The sequence below is a fragment of the Hemicordylus capensis genome, chromosome 4 (genome assembly GCF_027244095.1).
Source record: "Hemicordylus capensis ecotype Gifberg chromosome 4, rHemCap1.1.pri, whole genome shotgun sequence".
In the NCBI taxonomy this organism is placed as follows: Eukaryota; Metazoa; Chordata; class Lepidosauria; order Squamata; family Cordylidae; genus Hemicordylus; species Hemicordylus capensis.
This window is the reverse complement of record NC_069660.1, coordinates 307,572,041-307,593,826: the sequence shown is the minus strand read 5'-3', so window position 1 is coordinate 307,593,826 and position 21,786 is coordinate 307,572,041. Positions and strand designations below refer to the sequence as shown.

General features: G+C 45.2%; 2 protein-coding genes and 1 long non-coding RNA gene across 14 annotated transcripts in view; 2 read left to right on the top strand and 1 right to left on the bottom strand.

The window, feature by feature from the left end:
- The window catches only part of TMEM71 (transmembrane protein 71), a 29,341-nt gene extending 15,104 nt beyond the window's left edge, over positions 1–14,237 (top strand). For 4 of the 9 annotated variants that reach the window (XM_053313636.1, XM_053313635.1, XM_053313637.1 and 1 more), the window contains exons 5-10: positions 2,785–2,845; positions 5,964–6,176; positions 6,802–6,968; positions 8,628–8,703; positions 10,437–10,498; positions 12,803–14,237. In XM_053313636.1, the coding sequence (XP_053169611.1) occupies positions 2,785–2,845; positions 5,964–6,176; positions 6,802–6,968; positions 8,628–8,703; positions 10,437–10,498; positions 12,803–12,975 (752 nt within the window). In that variant the 3' untranslated portion in view covers positions 12,976–14,237. Of the gene's footprint in view, positions 1–2,784; positions 2,846–5,963; positions 6,177–6,801; positions 6,969–8,627; positions 8,704–10,436 lie in introns of all 9 variants that reach the window. The other 5 variants (XM_053313639.1, XR_008320771.1, XM_053313638.1 and 2 more) reach the window with 5 other exon arrangements.
- LOC128352999 (uncharacterized) lies at positions 5,952–16,989 on the bottom strand. Its single transcript, XR_008320773.1, has 4 exons — positions 16,755–16,989; positions 12,789–13,002; positions 10,520–10,639; positions 5,952–6,155 (listed from the first exon to the last, which is right to left on the bottom strand). It is a non-coding gene; the product is annotated as an uncharacterized LOC128352999 (long non-coding RNA).
- A 136-nt stretch (positions 16,990–17,125) lies between these two features.
- The window catches only part of DNAAF11 (dynein axonemal assembly factor 11), an 82,948-nt gene continuing 78,287 nt past the window's right edge, over positions 17,126–21,786 (top strand). For 3 of the 4 annotated variants that reach the window (XM_053313630.1, XM_053313633.1, XM_053313632.1), the window contains exon 1: positions 17,627–17,699. In XM_053313630.1, the coding sequence (XP_053169605.1) occupies positions 17,642–17,699 (58 nt within the window). In that variant the 5' untranslated portion in view covers positions 17,627–17,641. Of the gene's footprint in view, positions 17,312–17,626; positions 17,700–21,786 lie in introns of those variants that run through there. The other variant, XM_053313631.1, reaches the window with a different exon arrangement.

Genomic DNA, 21,786 nt, shown 5'->3' with positions numbered 1-21,786 from the left:
ATAAAATTATGCATGGTGTGGACAAAGTGGATAGAGCGAAATTCTCCTCCTCCTCCCATAACACTAGAACCAGGGGTCATCCCATGAAACTGATTGCCAGGAAATCTAGGTCCAACCAACGGAAGTACTTTTTCACACAACACATAATCAACGTGGAATCCTCTACCACAGGATGTGGGGACAGCCAACAACCTAGATGGCTTTAAGAGGGGTTTGGATAACTTCATGGAGGAGAGGTCTATAACCGGCTACTAGTCAGAGGGCTATAGGCCACCTCCAGCCTCAAAGGCAGGATGCCTCTAAGTACCAGTTGCAGGGGAGTAACAGCAGGAGATAGGGCATGCCCTCAACTCTTGCCTGTAGGCTTCCAGCGGCATCTGGTGGGCCACTGTGCGAAACAGGATGCTGGACTAGATGGGCCATGGGCCTGAGCCAGCAGGTCTGTTCTTATGACTTCTAGGTAGGGTTGTGAAAGTCCTCCTGCCTGAAATCTAGAGAATTGCTGCCAGTCAGTGTAGACAATACTGAGCTAGATGAAGAATGGTCTGACACGGTATAAGGCATCTAGCTATGTTCCTATGACTTTCAGCTGTTGTTGGACAGCAACGTCCTGCAGTTTATTGCAGCTGTGGATGATGGAAGTTTTAGTCCAACAGAGCTGTAGAGCTTCGGTTTGGCCACATGTGGAATGGCTCTTACATCCTAAGATGCTGCAGTTCCTGCCCGACCACTTGCATTCGAGCCTAAATTTTCTGGTCTCTCTTCTACAGCAAGTTCCCTGCTCTTTTCTTTACTGACTCACATATACCTCCAGGGAGTTATTCGCATATGGCTTCATGCTTCGGGGTAAATGTTGAGCGAAGCCACTTAGAACTACACTCGCAGCATTGAGGGAAGCAGCCCCTCCCCTCTTCTCTCGGATTTTGTTTTGAAGCAAGTTCACATGGCATGCTCCATGGTTTCCTTCTAGCCAATTGTGGGGCGGGGAGAGAGAGTGCTTCTTAAAGACCGATATCTCCATTTCTAAAGAGAACATCCCTATTGTCATGCTAATGATTCTACATCAGCACCTCTCCCAATTAGCTCCGGCGTTTTCAGAAAAAGTAGCTTAAAACCAGTATTTTTAAAATCTGGAAATATGTCGAGATAAGCTAGAATTCACATCACAAAGCCCAATTTGTGTGTGGAGTGGGTCCAAGAACCTTGTAGGGACTTCAAGGTAAGTTTGTCTGGTGTGTGAACACACACACTCTCCTCTGAAGTAGATTCGAGGTAGAATCACTGTGTGTAAAGCCTCCAGGGGAGAGGAGAAAGTAGGGATCAGATAATCTTACACCTTCCCTGGAGCTTCTGCTGCAAGGCAGGAGAAACTTGAGTCTTAGAAGATTGTTAATGGTGTCTCCTCCCTTGCAGAATACAGTTAGTCGTTAAAGAACTCTTTGCCCATCAACCAGCAATTAACTCACAAAAGAATGGCCAGCCAGCCAACAATAATAGTATTACTACTTGAGTATTTATTTATAGAATAAATAAAATGTAGGTAGGTCTGCAGAGAACCTATGTATGTCGTCGCTAAGAGTCGACACTGACTTGACGGCACTTAATCAATCCAATCAATCATGGAGGTAGGTATGTAGCTATCATTGTGCATGAGCTGGTTCCTGCACAAGAAGCTTACTGTTGAGATTTAGATTCATAAAAGGGAGACAACAGTGCAGATGGAGGGATGGAGGGCAGGAGTCGACGTGGGAAGAATAGGCATTTGTTTCGTTTTAAGTAGTTCGGCTGAGTTACAGTGGAGAGTCAAGACTGGCTTGTGCTAAAGCTTTATTGTGGCTCTAAATATCCAATAAGTGTCCAATTTTTATCAGTGTCTACTAGGGACGTGCAGAATGTGCCGAAGTTGGTTCACTTCAAAACGGGCCATTCCGAGTGTTTTGAGCTTGGAAAAGAATACCCTTAAAAGAGAGGTCCTGCTCCAAGCTTGGAATGGAATGACCCAAGGTGGAACATACTGACCCTGATCCAGCCGCCATTTTAGAATCCAAAATGGTGGCTGGAACAATGCAGAGGGACGGGGGTTGTTCTGTCGGAACAACTGGCTTGCCTGGTTGTTCTGACGGAGCATTTTGTGCATTTTGTGTAAGGTTCTGCACTAAGAACGGAATGCAGAATGCATTTGGTGTTGCACACCCCTATCGTCTACTAGTCTTGATGGTTGTATTCTGCCTCCACGTTTAGAGGCAGGATGCCTCTGAATACCAGCTGTAGGGGAGCAACAGCAGAAGAGGGGGCGTGCCTTCATCTCTTCCTTGTGGGCATCCCAGAAGCTCCTGGTGGTCCACTAAATGGGGAACGGAGTGGGGAACAGAGTGCTGGATTAGTTAGGCCTTGGGCTTGGTTCTGATAAGATCCTGTCACAAAACTGATCTTATCAGGTTCAGGTTATGTATCTTGTTCTTGTAATTCAGAGGTATATTCCAGAAGCAGTTCTGGAGAAGAGCTCAGGAGCATGATAAGGGAACTGCAGGGAAAAAAACAGGAGCCAGCAAGCAGGCTAATCATAGAATCAAATCCTTCATGAAATTATTCGGTGGGGGGAAGAGTTCAGTTTGGATGCATCCAAACCTGGTTTTTTAAGCATCCCTCAAGCAAGGGTTCTTCTTACCTAATGTTTGGACTAGTCCTACAGCTATCCTTAGAGAACTGACTTCGTGTTTGCACCTTGGCCTAAGGAATGAGTCGGTGTTGACATTTCTAATTTTCTCCTCTCTCCTTCCATAGATTCCTCTTTGCTTGAAAAGGAGCCTAGGAAGAGTCTGACACTGGAATGCATCCTGCCCAGGTCATTCATTTATCAATGATACCACTGTTCTACACCATTGCTAGGGGAGGTGTATGTCATCCATTTGCTGGTCTTGTGTTTAGTGCTTTTTCCCTTGTTCAAAGCAACATATTTACCTGGCTGTGGCTGCCACTGAAAAGGTCTTGTCTGTGCTGGTGATCTATACACAAGGAAGTGAAGTTTGGATTCTTTCCCCTAAAGATGTGTGAGCCACTGCTACTTGTCTCTTGTGGGGATGAGGGATTTCCAGGTGGGGCAGCGGTGGGGATCAATCAGAGCGACTTGGAAATGAAAGCTGCAGAACCTTTGGTGGGAGGAGAGCTGGTCTTGTGGCAGCAAGCATGAGTTGTCCCCTTTGCTTAGTAGGGTCTGCCCTCATTTGCATTTGAATGGGAGACCACATGTGAGCACGGTGAGATATTCCCCTTGGGCTGCTCTGGGAAGAGCATCTGCATGCCTGCATGCTGAAGTTCCCAAGTTCCCGCCCTTGGTGTTTCCAAGACAGGGCTGAGAGAGATTCCTGCCTGCAAGCTTGGAGAAGCCACTGCCAGTCTGTGTAGACCAGGGGTTCTCAACGCTGGGTCCCCAGATGTTCTTGGACTTCAACTCCCACAATCCCCAACCAAAGGCCACTGGGGCTGGGGATTATGGGAGTTGAAGTCCAATAACATCTGGGGCCCAACGTTGAGAATCCCTGGTGTAGACAATACTGACCTAGACTGACCAATGGTCTGACTCGTTAGAAGGCACCTTCCTAAGTTGCTATGATTAGGTGATGTGGACGGAATGTCACTTTGCTGCACGTCCTTCTAATCTAGTAACACCCTCATCTTCCGCTGGTGGAACCAGTATCAGAGCATGTCCCTTCTGGCAATGAGAGGGTCCCCGGTCCTGACTGTGCTCAAGACTGTGCTGTTGCTCCTGAGGGCAGGACTAGATTCAGTGGGTTGAAATGGCAAAGAAGCAGATTCAGGCTAGACATTAGGAAGAGTTTCCTAACTGTAAGAGCTGTTCCACAGTGGAACACTCTGCCTCATGCAGTGGCAGACTCTCTGTCACTGGAGATTTTCAAAGAGAGGCTTGGCAGCCATCTATCCAGGATGTGGTAGCAGATTCCTGCACTGAGCCGGGGGTTGGACAAGAAGACCTTCAAGTTCCCTCCAACTCTGGCAGTCTATGATGTTTCCACCCAAACAGGGCTCTGAAGCCACATGCCTTGTGTTGCCAAGCAAGCACTGCATTGAGTTGTCAGAGCCGAGCTTAATTTTGGGCTTGCTGCTGACTCCATTCTTGAGGTCCCTGTGGTTATCATGGAGGGAGCTCAGAGTCACAGGAGGAGTAGGGACATGTTGCTCTCCTCCAATTCTGCAGGTTTCCTGGGTAGGGTATTTGCATTTCTTTCAAGAGCAGGAACTTATCAGGATTTAATAGGGTTGAATATTAAACATTCCGCATATGGGGAGGAAGCTAAAGACTCTATGCTTTATATTGGTCTGGGGGTTATTTTTAGGAACGTTCATGAAATTCACACAAATCTATTCAAATTTGAATTGAATTTGAATCAATTCAATTTGGAACTATTGAACAGGTTCTCCATTCTGTTCAATGGTTCCAAATTGAGTCAATTCAAATTCAATTCAAATTCAAATCGATTTGTGCAAATTTTGTGCACATCCCTAGTTACTTTATTTTTCTTCTTCCGTCTGTGTTTGCTTTGTCTCCAATAAACAGCCTACCTTTTTGAGGCCTACAAAAGGTGAGTAGACTGCATTTCTCTCAAGAGCAAGAGTCTACTCACTTTTTGTAGACCTCAGAAATGTAGGCTGTTTATCCGAAACAAAACAAACAGGCTGAATAGGAAAAAGAAAGTAACCCACAGAACAATTCTAAAGCATGGAGTATTTCGCTCCCTCCCCATATGCTGAATGCTTAATATTTAACCCTATAAATCCTGTTAAGTCCTTCTCTTGAAATAAGGCTGAGTCTACTCATGGTTTATAAAGTAAAGTGTGCCGTTGAGTCAGTGTCGACTCCTGGCGACCACAGAGCCCTGTGGTTGTCTTTGGCAGAATACAGGATGGGTTTGCCATTGCTTCCTCCCGTGCAGTATGAGATTATGCCTTCCAGCATCTTCCTATATCACTGCTGCCCGATATAGTACCAGCAGGGATTTGAACCAGCAACCTTCTGCTTGTTAGTCAAGCATTTCCCTGCTGTGCCACTTAAGGTGGCAACTACCCCATCCCCAATGTGTAAATTAGTGACTTGTTTCATCTTAATTGAAACAAGCCCTCATTCTAAAAAGGTTATGGCTGAAAATCAAACTTTCAGTTTTTCTTATCTCATTTCTCTGCTTATTCCATGGGATCTGCCTCTTGTCCTTCACCCCATTTGCCTGTTTAAAGTTCATGTGTAGCAATCTGCAGGCTGGGTTGTGCTTCCCATAGTCTAGGAAAGATGCCAGCCGGGATTCGAACCGGCAACCTCTGGCTTGCTGGTCAAGTCATCTCCCCGCTGCACCATTGTAGATCCCCCCAAAAGGAAGGCTGTTTGTTGAAGAAAAAGCAAACACAAAACTGAAACAGGAAAATGAAAGTAACTAGAAGAATCTAAAGGGTGGAGTCTTTAGCTCTGTATTTAACCCCATGAGTCCCATTCAACCTGTATTACCAGCCCTGTCCATTCATCATTACAGTATCATGCTGGGGCAAGGATGCCTTTGAGGTTCCCTCAGATTGCCCTGTCTTCCCCTGCTCTCCCCCTTTGCTGAGGTCCTCTGCTGAAGAAGTCTTATCTGATTCTGGCTCTCATAGAAATGTACTGCCTCAATGAGAAATATGCCTCTGCTCTGTCCTTATGGTCATGTCCTGCCATCTTCCCTTCTTATGTGCCATCTGGCATCATCTGCTATCGACCAGACTCCAACAAGGGTGGTTGTGGGTCACTATAATTCAGTTCTAAAACTTGGGTCCCCAGATGTTGTTGGACTACATCTACATTGTGGCTGGGGATAGTGGGAGTTGTAGTCCCATGACATCTGGGGACCCAACTCTGAGAACCCTTTAATTGAATCATGATCCTCAGCAAAATAATCCAGGGCTTTTGTTTTTTATTTCAGACACTCGGATGCTTTTCTGGACCATGAGGCCTTCTACGAATGTGGTTCCATCAACCCCTGGACAAGCTGTGTCTTCATGTGCCGCCGGAGCCCTCGTCTTCTCTCGAATGGCTACTACATACTCACAGAGGACAGTTTTGTTTCGGATGAAGATGGCAACATCACACTGAGCCCTTCACAGACAACTGTTACCTATAAAGAGAAGTTAGTAAAGTAAGGAAAGGTGCATGCATGTTTTATTAAAAGCAGTACATTTTGCACAGTCTGCAAGGGAATGGTACTGCAAGGGAATGGTACTGAGTTCTGGACACTTATTTTTATACATCGGCTCGGTTCCTAACTGTGAGAAAGTACTTAGATTGTTTCAGATGGAAGTAGTGCTGTACAACGGGCTGATTGTGCAACACCGCCAGGGCTGCCTGTCACATGTGCAGCAGCACTGGCTGATGGGAAACACCAGCATTGCATCAATTAATTAATTAATTAATTAATTAATTAATACATTTCTATACTACCCATCCAGAGGCTCTGGGCGGTGCACATCATGTCAGCCAATAACAATAACAATGCTGTATTTGCCTGAATGCAAGACTAGTTCCCCTCCCCCACAAATCCCCAAATTATTTGATGTTAGAAATGGGAGGGGCATCTTAAATTTAGACTCCTCTTCCTCTTGGGTAACTCTAGATAAAACCTGTGTTTAGCTTCTGTTTTTTTAAGGGGGTCATCTTAAATTCAAAATTGTCTTCTATTCGGATAAATGTGAATAGATATGTCCTTTAGACCTTTACAAAAAAGATCAGTATTATTATGCTGCATGTTTATCTTTTCTCGTTAGAATATTCCAGAAAAGAAAGAGAATCCACCGATCCCTTGTTAGTCTGTTCAATGTTAGTGCCTCTAATCCATGGCTGAACAGCACTGTTTGTAGTGATACAGACGCCCCAGATGATATCTGCGTTGGAGGAGAGAGTCAGATGGATACCAGTTGGTATTATGACAAGGGTGAGCACTGACTAGCTATTGTGGCTGCTGCATTATTACCTTTTTTAGCTGAAATAAGGATTGGCGACAACAACAAGGATGGCCGACAATCTCCTTGAAACATAAATATGCATGAGCCAAGGCTGTAACTATCTAGGAACATGCACTGCAGTGATTGTTCAAACTTTTTAGCTTCAGGAACTCTTCCCATATCAATCTTTCACAGTGCCAGTGTCTCGGTAAAAGGGGGGGTTGAGTGTGCGCTTGGGGCTGCCGGGAGGGCAAGCGGCAGCGAGTGGTGGCACCAGAAGCCACGCCGGCCAGGTAAGCAGCTTACTTATTCGCTCTCCGCCCCTCCCCAGCTGCCCCTTACCCCTGAAAGGGTCCTCCGTCTCCTGTACTTGTAAAGGGGTAACCCTTACTGGATTCCCCTTTACAAGTATATACCCCAAAGTGGTTCGGCCTGGTTCGATGGTTGGACTGGACCCGGTTGGGAGGACACAGAACTGGACTGGGTCACTTTGAATCCAGTTCGTATTTGAACCGAACTGGCCAAACCAGTTTCGTGCACACCCCAACTCCATCCTGATTTTTTTATTTTAAATACAGGGAGGATGGGGGGAGCAGGATTAGAAGCAGAGGCTCCTCATGTCTTAGTATGAAAGGTGCCATATTCTGCTAGGTGAGGAGGATGACAAAGTGCTGCATGCTGCTGAACAAGGGGTGTGTGTGTGTGTGTGTGTGTGTGTGTGTGTGTGTGTGTGTGTGTGTGATAGAGTCTGGCAGCCCGCCTCAAACACAGGCTAGTCTGTGGAGGTGAGTTGGCTCTGCTGGCCTGGATGGAGATTTTGTCTGATCCAATGAGATGGTTCTTGTGTGCTTAAAGACTTGTCACCATTGGCAACAGCTGTATCAGCTGTACACAGCCAAGCTATCCCATGACAGTGTTATAATTATATCATGAACAAAATTGTGTTGATCAGCTCTTTAACTGAATTTATTCTCAGAGGGGCAGGAAGCGTGTTAATGACGAGGGAGGCTAGATCTCATATAGCAGAGGAACATAGGAAGCTGCCTTCTACCGAGCCAGATCATTGGTCCATCTAGCTCAGTATTGTCTACAGAGACTGACAGCAGCTTCTCCAGTGTTACAGACAGGAGTCTTTCTCAGCCCGATCTGGAGATGCCCAGGAGGAAACTTGGAACCTTCTGCATGCAAGCAGACAGGTGCTCTTCCCATAGCTGCCCCATCCCCTAAGGGGAATCTCTTACAGTGCTCACATGTAGTCTCCCATTCAAATGCAAACCAGGGCAGACCCTGCTTAGCAAAGGGGGCAATTCATGCCTTCTGCCACAAGACCAGCTCTCCTCCCAACAGTTGGCCATAGTCTTTGGTAATAACTGCAGATTTAAAAGAGGTGTTTAATGTGTTCTGGACATGTTGTTAGCCACCCAGAGACGTAAGTTTGGGCAGGGTATAAATTTGATAAATAAATAAATTGATAAATAAATAATAAATATTGCTGCTTCAAAAGTAGAATAATTCTAGCAAGTTAGTAATCCGGCAGCTCAGCATTCCTCTGGTAAATATCCAAAGCCGATGCATTGGCCAGAAGATGTGACTAATTCCTTGCACAAAAACCTATAATTGTTTCCTTTTTTGTTATTATTCTACACTAGAGTATTTTGCTGTGAAAAGCAACTGTTGCCAAATGATCATGCTGTCCATGTTATTGATCATTGCTCTGTTTGCAAGGTAAGTTCCATACCCTTGGATACAGTGATGTTTTAATTTTTAATACATCCTGATAAGTTGCCTCAAGCTGCCTCCACTTTCCCAAAGTGGCAAAAGGTTCCAGGGGTTCACACCACACCTTGTATTCTGCTAATACACAGGTTTAGCACTGGATGAAGTTGAGAAGATAACATATCATTCTTGGAAGTCAGCAACAGGTTACATCACAGAGGCCAGATCCTGTATCTTGAGATACAGCAGCTTTCGACCTAGGCCTCCCCATTCCAGGTTCTCCCAGAATTCCTTTTCTTCAGTCTGCCCCTGAGAGCTTGCTTGCTCCTTTTACACTGTCCCGCCCTCCCTCCCTCTCTCTGTAGGCCTATTCACACATTATGTTCAACGCTCATATAACATGTACACAGGTACAGATCTGTACACAGGTATTCACATGTTATGCTGAACACAGGTACAGAAATACACTTCCTATCTGTACCATGCATTTGAAGGGAACATAGGAACATAGGACTATACTGATGAGGAGAGCTGGTCTTGTGGTAGGAAGCTTGAATTTTCCCCCTTTGCTAAGCAGCATCTGCCCTGGTTGCATATGAATGGGAGACTACATGTTTGAGCACCTTAGGGGATGGAGCCGCTCTGGGAAGAGCAGAAGGTTTCAAGTTCCCTCCCTGGCTTCTCCAAGATAGGGCTGAGAGAGATTCCTACCTGCAAACTTGCAGAAGCCACTGCCAGTTTGTGAAGATGAGCTAGATAGACCAACGGTTTGACTCAGTATATGGCAGCTTCTTATGTTTCTTATGAGTCAGACTATATACTGAGTCAGACTATTGGTCCATCTAGCTCAGTATTGTCTGCCCAGACTGACAGCAGCTTCTCCAAGTTTACAGTCTCTCTCTCAGCCCTATCTTGGAGTTGCCAGGCAAGGAACTTGGAACCTCTTCCCAGAGTGGCTCCATCCCCTAAGTGGAATATCATACAGTGCTCACCCATGTAGACTCCCATTCAAATGCAACCAGGGTGGACCCTGCCTAGCAAAGGGGACAATTCATGCTTGCTAACACGAGACTAGCTCCCCTCCCTGTATTCAAGTTCACTTTTAAAATGAGCACAGGTATAGGCATTCACACAAGCACATGTATGAGTGTACAGACTTTGGTATACTTGTACAGCATAATGTCTGAATCGGGCCTCTCTCCTTCTCCCTCGCTCTTGCAAAGGACAGGGAAAGGGGGGGACCAGATAATCCTACACCTTCCCACCAATTTCTGCTAGGAACTGGGAAGTGTGTGTCTGGAGTTGTTAACCACAATTAACTCGTCAGCCAGCTAACGACCCTAAACTATAGTAAAATAGGATTTTTAATGCCGATATAGACCACAGTCCAGTGGATGACTGTGTGTTCTCTCCATGATGACTGCATGGCAAACTGCATGTTAAAGTTTTTGTTGTTGTTATTTATTATGCTCTTATCCGCTTTATCTTTTATTTTAAAAATTCCAATTGGTTAAAAAATAAAAATCATTTTATAATGGAGCATTAAAACACACCGCTGCTAACAAAGAGGCACCTTTAGAAGTGGCAATTCTCATCATAGTTTGCAGAGGGGGGCAACAGCACCCCTTCATTGACTGTGGAGGGTTTCTCCTTCATGTTTCTTTTTAGAGTGTGAGCCCATGTGGGACAGGGAACCCTCTTCTCTTTATTAAAGGAAATTGAGATTATGCTTGTGGTTTCAGGTTCTTTCTGGGAGGACTGTTTACCACTCTGCTGAGCTGCTTGTTGCTGATCACTTTAATCTGTAAGCAAAAGTCTTCCTTACCTCTGTATTCTTTACACGGCAATTTATGAAGGGGATTTCGGGTATCTGATTCTTTTGAAGAAGGGTGTGTGTTTGGCCAGTATCATCAGCGGCTGGATGAAATCCTTGTCTATGAAGACCCTGAGAACGCCAAAAATATCATTCTGGGTCTCGAGGAAGCCAAAAATATCATGTTTAGCCTACTTTCCAGTAGGCCTATGAGTTTACCCAGCATTTTGTGTGTGTGTGTCCATGTGTGTGTCTGTATGTCCCCCACCCCCATTAACTTTGCAACGCCTGGACCAATATGAACCAAATCGGGTACAGACACATAGAGACACCTCAGCGGCATAGTTTGTGTTGATGCCATCCACCCCAATCCAAGATGGTGGATGCATAAACCTTTGAGGCACAAGTGGGCTAACTTGTGAACCGCCTAACTGATTGGAACCAAATTTGCTACAGCTGTAGGGACACATAGGGATGCCCAAATGGCATGGTGTGTGATGATGTCACCCATTCCAATTCAAGATGGCTGTGTGAACATCTGAGGTGCAAGCAGGCTAATCTGTGGACAATCTAACTGATTTAAACCAAACTAGGTACAGGTGCAGTGAGTGACACACAGGGACACCTCAGCGGCATAGTTTGTGATGATGTCATTCACCTTGATTCAAGATGGTGGAACCATAAACCTTTGAGGCACGTGAGCTAACTTGTGAACCGCTTAACTGATTTGAATCAAATTTGCTACAGCTGTAGGGACACATAGAGACACCTCAATGGCAAAGATTGTGACAGTGTCATCCACCCCAATTCAAGATGGCAGACGCATAAACCTTTGTATTGCAAGTGCACTAATTTGTGGACAGACTAACCAATTTGAAACAAATTTTCTGCAGCTGAATGGACACATAGGGATGTCCCAATGGTATAGTTTGTGATGATGTCATCCACCGTGATCCAAGATGGCAGATGCATAAACATTTGAGGTGCAAGTGCACTAAACTGAGTATTTTCTAACTGATTTGAACCAAATTTGGAACAGCTGTAGTGGGTGACACACAGGGACACCTCAATAGTGCAGTTTGTAATGATGACATCTGCCCTGATCCAAGATGATGGACACATGAACATTTGAGGTGCAAGAGATCTAACTTGTGGACCTCGATTTGCAACAAATTAGTCCAGATGTAGAGACAGTGAAAGGAAAGTAGGTTGATTAGTTCTTCCTAGAACAACTTGTTTATATTGGAGGGGTAGTATTATAGCAACAAGGACAGTAATGAAGTAAGGTATATGCAGAGACTGAGGAGGAAGCAGTAAGTGCAGGTATGTTATTTGAATGGAATCTAAAGAGGGTGGTGTGCCCTTTTGTTTTTCCTCTTTAGTACACCAGTAAATAAATGACTTGCCATCCAAAAGTTACTCTTCTGTTTCAATACAGATGATATTTTGTGGCTCTTTTAAATAAGGTAAGCTTGCTTTTCACTGTACTTCAATGAGGATCATTTTGATTAAAAGGTGGGGTATAAATCTTTATCATATTTATATACTGCATGATACGACAAGTACAACAAATATTTATATACCGCTTTTCAACAAAAGTTCCCAAAGTGGCTTGCATCAATATCAATCAATCAATAAAATGTCTCCCTGCCCCCAAAGGGCTCACAATCTAGAAAAGAAACATAAGATAGACACCAGCAACAGCCACTGGAGGGATGCTGTGTTGGGGATGGATAGGACCAGTTGCTCTCCCCTGCTCAATAGAGACAATCACCACTTTAAAAAGGTGCCTCTTTGCTCAGTTAGCAGGTGCTATGTGTATAAAACATAAACAAAGCTTTAAAAACTTTAACAAAAGCTTAAAGCTTTAAAAGATCCAACAAAATCTTAAAACATAAACAAAGCTTTTGGCCCAGAACATTAGGCCCACTCCCACATTATGCTCAACACTCATACAACAAGTACAGTGTACATAGGTACAGATCTGTACTTGGGTACAATCATTCACATGTTATGCTGAATGCAGTTACAGAAGTACACTTCCCATCTGTACTGTGCATTTGAGGGGCCTGTATCCAGGTTCACTTTTAAAATGAACACAGGTACAGTCATTCACACAACACGTGTACACAACATGTGTCAGACATCTGTACACTTGTACAGCATGATGTCTGAATTGGGCTATTGTCACAGAGCATGGGCCATTGTGGCTGGAGGTGATTGTGGTCTAAGGTGGGGATGCAAGCTTAATTTTCAGTGTCATAAAACATTTGATTTTCACCTTCTTTCAATCAGGTCTGCTGGCACTTCTGCACTCGTCACCTCTTGATACCTTCTTTTGTCAACCTATGCGATCCATACAGGATTACCATCCCTTCTTGTCAAAACCTTACTTGTTGCAGCATTACTTCTGGGATTGTTGCATGGCCTTCTGTAGCTGCAAACTTCATCATCATCAACAACAATAATAAAAAATCCTGTGCCTTCAAGCAGTACTAGAAAAGACAGATCAATATGGAATGCTGTGAAATCCACGTGGGTTCTTCTGAGAGCATTTCATCAAAAACTTTAATTTCCAAGTTTATGGGATTGATGGTCCAGACCGGACCAGGGCTTTGGTGGTGATTTTGACTGATGTCCCAGTGTGGATTCTCCTCTATGGGCCAAGATGTGGATCCCCAAAGGAGTGAGTGCCTAACAGTGGATGGATGCTGCTTGTGTTGTCTAGTTCCAGCCTAATATTCTGAGGAAAATTACTCAGAGTAGTCTCATTGAAATTAAAAGTTAAGTTATTCTTAACTTGTCCTCTGAGCCTTGTTGGATCAGGCCCAAGGCCTATCTAGTCCAGCATCCTGTTTCACACAGTAGCCCACCAGATGCCTCTGGGAAGCCCACAAGCATGAAGGGAACAGCTCTATCCTGCTGTTGCTACCCATCATCTGGTATTCAGTGGCATAGTGCTGTGGAACATGGAGGTTCCATCTAGCCATCATTACTAATAGTTGCTGGTAGACCACTCCTCCATGAAATGTACCCTAGGACTTTCCTCTTCATCTTTACATTGCAGTGCAAGAATAGGAACGCCGTACAAGCTTTTTTTTCAGGAATTTTTTTTCCCCCAGGAATGTTTGTGCAGTATTCCTGATATCCTCCTTGAGGAATCCTTCTGAGATGCGCAGGAAACCTTAGAACAGAGTGTGAAAACCACCACCCTACTTCATCAAATGCATGAGAGTGTTTGCACTTTACTGCTAACTTATGAATATTAATGGACAGGAAAAGTACAATAAAAGCCATGAGAATGCAGTGCTTGATGTATTGCATGCAATTGGATTAGGCATCTAGGTTAGTTCATATCCCCCACTCAGCTATAAAGGGTACTGGGCAGCTTTGGACAAGTCACTGTGTCTCAGAATAAACCTACCTCACAGGCTTGTTGTGAGGGTCAAACACCACTTTGAGCTACTTGGAGTAAGGACACGATACAAGTAAATCAAAATAAATGATACCAAGCATACCACCCAGCTTTGCCAGAGTGAGTCCCTTGTCTGCAAATTTCTTGGGGACTGGTGGCAAAAGGGTGTACAATCATTACCTTGCATACCTGTGGAATGATATAAGAGCACAATATTGAATTTAACTGGCACTTAACATAAATGAACCTGACTGCAAAAGCTTGGCATCTATGTCTATTTGCAAGACCTGTTACAATAAAGGTATTGATTTATAATATGAGGCAATGTCATTTTCTCCCCCAGTTGTGGAGATGTTTGCTATTCTGACTTCTGGAATATTGATTGGGGGAAAGAGACACTGTTTGGCTTTTAAAATGTGGGGCAGTGCAGAGTCAATGGTATACAGATTTCTCCCTACATGGCAATGTTCTCAGTGTAGAGAAAAAGTGGCCCTGTCACTTCTCCCTGTGTGTATAAAATAATACAAAACAAAACAAAACACAATATGCACTTAGACCAATTCCCTCTATACAAAGTGCATAGCCACCAGATGGTGCCATATTACTACTGATTTTGTTCTTTCTGTGAGTCCATGTAAGCCCTCCTAGTGCAATTATGCCTGTTATCTTCAGTCACGGCAGCCCACTGTCTGGTTTCATGCGTTATTATTTATTTCTATGATCATCGATAGCCCCTAACTTTCTGGTCCAAAAATCTGCATGAGCCAAGGTGGATAACAACAGATTAAAAGCAATAATAAAGCAAAAACAAAGCACAACTGCTAATAAATAAATAAATAAAGCAAAGCCAGATAAAAATCGCCCAATAATCAGATCAAAGGTACAACTGGGTGCCCCCCCATTTGTTTTCTCCTGTGTAAGTAAAGTAAAATGTAAAGTGCTTAACTCAAGGGCACTTTTGGAGTGAGGGTGAAATCTTTTCCCTTCATTCTTCCCGAGTCTAGGAGGAAACTGGTCTTGTGGTAGCAAGCATGACTTGTCCCCTTAAGCTAAGCAGGATCTGCCCTGGTTGCATACAAAAGGGAGACTAGAAGTGTGAGCGCTGTAAGATGTTCCCTTAAGGGGATGGAGCCGCTCTGGGAAGAGCATCTAGGCTCCACGTTCCTTCCCTGGCTTCTCCAAGATAGGGCTGAGAGAGATTCCTGCCTGCAACCTTGGAGAAGCCGCTGCCAGTCTGTGTAGACAATACTGAGCAAGATGGACCTATGGTCTGACCCAGTATATGGCAGCTTCCTATGTACCTATGAGAGCACTTGCAGGGCCTGATACCTCCCTGGAAATACCGGTTATAGATCCAATTTCTTCCCATGTGCACCTCAACCCTGACAGCAGCTATTCCTGGAGATTGTGTCTCCCACCACTGCCCCCCTCAAGTCACCAAGATCTCCAGGATTGCTTTCAGTAGTCACTGGAGATCAGTGCTGACACCTGGAGACTCCCAGCCTAAACCTGGAGGGTTGACTACCCTACTGGTCATTATGAGGGGCTAATGAGCCCTTTTCTCATAAAACTGAGCAGGTATAGTACAAGACTGAGCCACCTAATGGCACAGCAGGGAAGCAACGTGCCTAGAGAGCAGGAGGCTGCTGATTCAAATCCCTGCTGGTATGTTTCCCAGACTATGAGAGACACCTATATTGGGCAGCAGTGATATAGGAAGGTGCTGAAAGGCATCATCTCATGCTGCATGGGAGGAGGCAATGGTAAACCCCTCCTGTATTCTATCAAAAAACCCCACATGGCTCCGTGGTTTCCAGGAGTCAACACCGACTCGATGGCATGATCTTTCCTTTTCCTATAGTGCAAGCTTACAGTTATATAAGTGCAGAAAAGAGGGTCCCTTTTCGTTTGTGAAATGTTGGTGGAGAAGGGAAGTTGTTGTTGTTATTATTATTATTATTTTACATTTTATATCCGGCCCTTCCTCCAAGGAGCCCAGAACGGTGTACTACATACTTGAGTTTCTCTTTCACAACAACCCTGTGAAGTAGGTTAGGCTGAGAGAGAAGTGACTGGCCCAGAGTCACCCAGCTAGTTTCATGGCTGAATGGGGATTTGAACTCGGGTCTCCCCAGCCCTAGTCCAGCACTCTAACCACTATACCACGCTGGCTCTCCAGCGTGAGAATGTTGAGGAATGCCCTTCGCACATGTCCTTGTGTCCTGAGTTCAGAGAACTGTCCTTCCTTGTATATGTGCCCTGGGGTCCTCGGATTAGGAAAATGCCCTCTGCACATGCCCTTGGTCCCTAGGTTTAGAGAAAGGCCCATTGCATGTACCTTTGAGTCCTAAGCTTAGAGAAATGCACTTTACACATGCCCTTGGGTTGTAAGATTAGAGAAATGCCTTCTGCATGTACCCTTGGATCCTAATCTTAGAGAAAAGCACTTTGCACATGCCCTTGGGAACTAGGATTAGAAAATGCCTTCTGTATGTACCCTTGGGTCCTAAGATTAGGGAAATGCACTCTGCACATGCCCTTGGGTCCTAGAATTAAAGAAACGCCTTCCTCTAAACTTACAACCCAAGGGTACATATAGTTATTAATTAATTAATTAGTTAAACATATTTGTATCCCACCCAGAGACTTGCGTTTTGGGCGGTATGCAAATATGTAAAAAGAAATTAAAATACATACATACATACATATGTACCCTTGGGTCCTAAGCGTAGAGACATGCACTTTGCACATGCCCTTGGGTCCTAGGATTAAAGAAATGCCTTCTGTATGTGCCCTTGGGTCTAGGATTAGGAGTCTGGTCTATGTACGTACATGTGGGTCTGAGGCTTAGGGGAATGCTTAGGAGATTGCATGTTGCATTCTGCACATGCTCTTTGGCTTAGAGGGAACACCCTCTGCATATACTCTTGTTTTGGGAAATGAGTCTGAAAAGGAGAGAGAGCTTTCCACTCTCCTCCTCCTGCCTTCAGGCCCTAGGATCCCCAAGGGGCTCTCATCAACACTTCCGGTACAAAACCGAGCTGCTCCTTCCACGCTAGTTTCCAATGCAAAACCATAGAGATAGGGAGAAAGGCGGCTCTATTTTTAGAAGGCTTCTAGCGCCTGCAAGGTCTCGGGCGTCCACACAAAGCGTTATGGCCCAGTGTGGGGGCTTTCCATTCAGCACCTGAGTTTCTCCGTGGCTCTCGCTTCACCCCATCTCTATGACCTAGTGGAACGCGCAGAATGGCCGTTGACTCGGCTCCGTCTCCCCTGGTTGCCTGGGCAACGCGGAACAGCGTCCGTTAATGGCGGTGGCGGCGGACAGGCTGGGCGAAAATTGCTGCGGGCGGCGACGTGAAAGCGACCGCGGGTGACTATGGTGCTGAGTGAGTTTCCCTGCGTGGTTGTGTGTGTGTCCCCCCCCCCTTTCCAGAGGATCCAAAATGAACTGCTTTTATATATTTGTTGTATGCATTTATAATGTATTGATTTATGTATTGATGACAAATTGCAATCTATACATTATATATACAAAGTTATAATGGCAAAGATCGCGATTTGTCGTCTGTTCCTAATTGATTGCAATTTGCAATCTTTTTTGTTGTTGTTGTTGTTTGGTACAGTGTATCTAGGCTTGTTTTACCAGGTAAGTTGTAATGCAAAAGTTGAAAAACAAAGGGTGATTTAAAAAAGAAGCATGCAACAAAATATATCTAATGAAGAATGCATTGGAAGGAAGTCCAGTTGAGTTCAAGGTTGATTTCTCCCAGGCAGGTGTGTATAAGGTTGCAACCTCCACTGAAATCACCCAAAGCAGGCTTAAAGCAGTGGTAGCTGCAAGAGGAAAGGCTTATAACACTTTTGTAAGGAATGAGATTTGGATAGGCTCTCTATTGCAGGGGTTCTCAAACTTCTGACCCCAGATGTTGTTGTACTACAACTCCCATCATCCCCAGCTTGTGACCGGGTGTGGTAGGAGTCAGAGGTGCACCTAGGTAATTTTGGAGCCTGGATCTAGAGGCCTTTGGAGGGGCCCCCGCTGCAAGTTAAGCATCATTTTTTAATATGTAGGTTCTTGAGGGCACAAACCCCACTACCCAGGACAGACTAAAGAGGATTTGGGGAGCCCAGGAGGTGTGTAGGCCATGGACATCGGCCCATAAGTCCAGGGGTAAGTGCGCCTCTGGTAGGAGTTGTAGTGCAACAACATCTGGGGCCCCACGATTGTGAATCCCTATTCTAGGGGAAGGGAGTTCCACAGACTTCAGTGCCTGGTTGATAGGGAATTGGAACGTGCTAACTCATGGAAGCATGCTTCTCATTTTCCCAGTGATAAAACATGGCCATTTATGTGCAGGAAAAATACATTTATCCCTACCAAAGAACAGAGGAACTTTAAAGGAACAGAGTGAGATGTTGCACAATAAATGAATAAGAATTGCTTCTACGAAATGATGTTTTGGAAGGTCTCTTGCGCTCATTTACAGGCTAAAGGCATATCTATAGTAACTACCTGTACAGTATTTGTTCTATATTAGTGTAACTGCCATGGCTTTGACCCAAAAGGATCCTGGGAGTTGTAGTTTGGGGAAGAGACAGGATAATTTTAGAGACCTCCCCACTGGTACGTTTCCCAGACTATGGGAAACACCTCTATCGAGCAGCAGCAATATAGGAAGATGCTGAAAGTCATTGTCTCATATTGCGCGGGAGGAGGCAATGGTAAACCCCTCCTGTATTCTACCAAAGACAACCACAGGGCTCTCTGGTCGCCAGGAGCCGACACCGACTCAACTGCACAACTTTGCTTTACTTTAGTCCCCTCAGAGCACTGCAGTTACCAGGTTTCTTAGAGAGTCCATGTTTGTACTGTGAATAAGTCCTAATGTGGCTGCTCTTTCCTAAATGCATGTCTACGACTTTGAGACTCAGAAATAACATTTGAATTGAAAATACTGATTTTTTGCATGAACATCAAGAAGATAAGTCTTTTGCAATGGGTATAAAACCTTCAGCAAGTCCCTGGTTTTTCTGAGAAGGAAGTGTTTATATTTTGTTTTCATCTTTGTTTACATGTTTAGTTACTTTTTTGTGATCTAAGCAAAAGAGGTTGAATTTTAATAGACCAAACATTGCCAGAAATATCTTCCTAGTAGTCCGCAGATGTGATTTTGACTTTCCAAGTGTCTTTTCAAATCGATGAAAGATAGCATTATTTATGTAGCAGAGCTCCAAACCTTAAACAAATGTCAACCATCCAAACTGTTCTGTCAAGTATTAATACTGGGATGTGTTGCCATCTGTGGGTTTAATGTAAGTAATTTTGATGTCTTGCTTTCATAAGTGGTGAGCTATTGTAAGGTGCTTTTATTTCCCAGAAATGAGGCTTTATCATAAATGCAGATCATCTAGGACTCTAGGCACAGCATTCACAAGACCTATTCACATGTCATGTTCAACAGTCTGTGTACAGTGTACACAGGTACAGTTATTCACATGTTATGCTGAATGCAGGTACAGCTGTACACTTCCTCTCTGTATTTTTTAGCCCTCTTCAGATGTTTGGCATTCACAGTTGAAGCACTAAAAGCGGGAAGGAAGTCCCGGCCCACCCCACCGCTGTCACTCCCTCCCTCCTGCCTACCAGCCACTCATGGTTACAGCTCCATTTGAAGGGGGAAGCGCCATAACTGTGATGTCAGGAGCTTCGGTGAGTGACAACCTCTGTTGATCCATGTTGCCGCTCATGGAAACACCAGCCATCATGGTTGACTACTGTGTTCCTATCATTCAACAAAATAGCTGCAGGTGGCTCAGTCCAGATTAGGATCATGGTATGGAGGGGATGAGCACTTTCCCTTCACATCATGGTGCAGATCAGAATTGGGGCCCAAAAGACATTTAGAAAGATGCCTTATAAGACCACTGGTCTATAACTCAGAACTGTCTATACCAGGGTTTCTTAACCTTGGGCCCCCAGATGTTGTTGGAAAGGAACCCCTAAGATCCCACCATGGAATTCTTGCATGTTGCAGTCTCCTGGGTGAAGACATGTTGAGGGAGAAGCCCTGTGGGCACCCATTGGCACTTCCTAGGCCTCTGAGGCTTCTCCCTTGCCGTATGTGAACTGACGGCCAAATTAGTCACAAAAAGGCAGCGCTCTCTGTTCTATGCATATGTTTGCGCTGCTCATATCCAAAGCAGGAGAGGAGGCACCTACTGTTTTCATGAAAAAGAGCATCATGTGGAGAGAATCATGTCCGCTTCTGTACCTAGGGCTACTGTATTTTCAACTTGCGAAATGAGAACACCCTTCCCACCACTATTTTTTAAAAAACAAAATAAAATTATGGTGGCCAGGTCTACTGGTTGACTTGAGCGGGGCCGTTGTGGTGACGGAGCATTAGCAGTGCTGGACCTGGCTCTGGAGTACTAGGTGGCCAGGTCCACCCCTTGTTTTGGGCAGGGAAGTACCCTCTCCCCCACCTGCCCAGCAGACCTGGCTGCTGAAGTGAGGGAGGCCTGGTCTGCTCCTGGGCCTCCTATCCAGGAGTCTGGGAAGTGGCTAGACATGGCAGGGAGGCATCAAGGCTGTCTCATGAAGGTATTGGCAGTTTCAACTTCAGGACATCCTGGCATGCTGGGCTTGGCAGCCTCAGCAGAAAAGGCAGCCGTTCCGTAAGAGAAGTGAGTCAGGCTGCACGGGAGAGATCATGGATGGCCAGTCTTCATGCTAGTTTTACTTTTGGATTTTTCTGAGGGAGGGGAGTCCAAGTGGGGGAGAGAGGAAATTGTTGTGGGGAGTCTCCCTTGCCACAAGCACACACGCACACACTACAGCCGCTCCAGAAAGGAGGCCCCTACCACTGTCCCCTCTAAGGTGTGCGCACATGTGCATGCTCACAGGTTTTCTGACGTCCGCTCAGTTCATTTTAGATCCCGCTCAGCTTGAATTAGGAAGGCCCCACTCTGAATGCAGGTGTGCGCACAGTGTCTTGATACTGCCACTCAGAACAAAACTCTTCTGCACAGAGATGGAAAAAAATTAGAGGGACCATTGGCCCCTACCTTCTTCAGATATTTCCAGTGAGTGGCTGGACTCTCTCCAGAATATCAGACACAGTCACAAACAGATCGCTTGCTCTCCAGGGCCTTGCTCCTCCGTGTGTGTTCGCGAAATGGCCCTTCTCCCGCAGCCTGGCCCAACTAACTACAGCTTGCCTCCCTGTACATATCCCTTGCTGTCTGAGCGCTGGATTCCAGCACTCAGGAAGGAAGTTGCACAGCAGCTTCAGGATTGGTTCAGGGGCAATTATTATTCCTTCTGGGTGTACCTAAGAATGCAAATGGGTGTTATCTTGGGCACTGGTAAATCAGCGCCCTCCTTCCGGGAGGCTTTTTGTGAGCGAGGAGCGAAAAAGAGATGGAGACGGAGGCAGCACCCCTTGCAGGAATGATGTGGAAGTGTCCAGTCAGAAAAACAAACAGAGAAAGCCAAGAAAGCCAGAGAATACGGGGAGAGCGAGAGAGAGAGAGAGAGAGAGAGAGAGGAATGGCTTGTATGTTTGTTTGGGGGTGTTTTAGGGAGACAGATTGCCTTTCCTCAAGGGCATTTCTCTTTTTCATGGGAGTGAAGACCTGTCCAGGGGAAATGAAGACGGCAGCCTTAGCCAGACCTCACTGCGCTCTGTTAAATTTAAGCCGTTTTCTCCCAGGGAATCTCCCTGCCTAGCTCACGTGAGGTATCATAACTGGGTTGGAGCAGTGGTGGAGAAGCAGCAGAGCGCAAAAAGGTAAGATGGAAGAGGGGGTTGGGCTCACTTCCTCCCCCTGTGCACACTCTTTTGTAAAGAACAGGTGC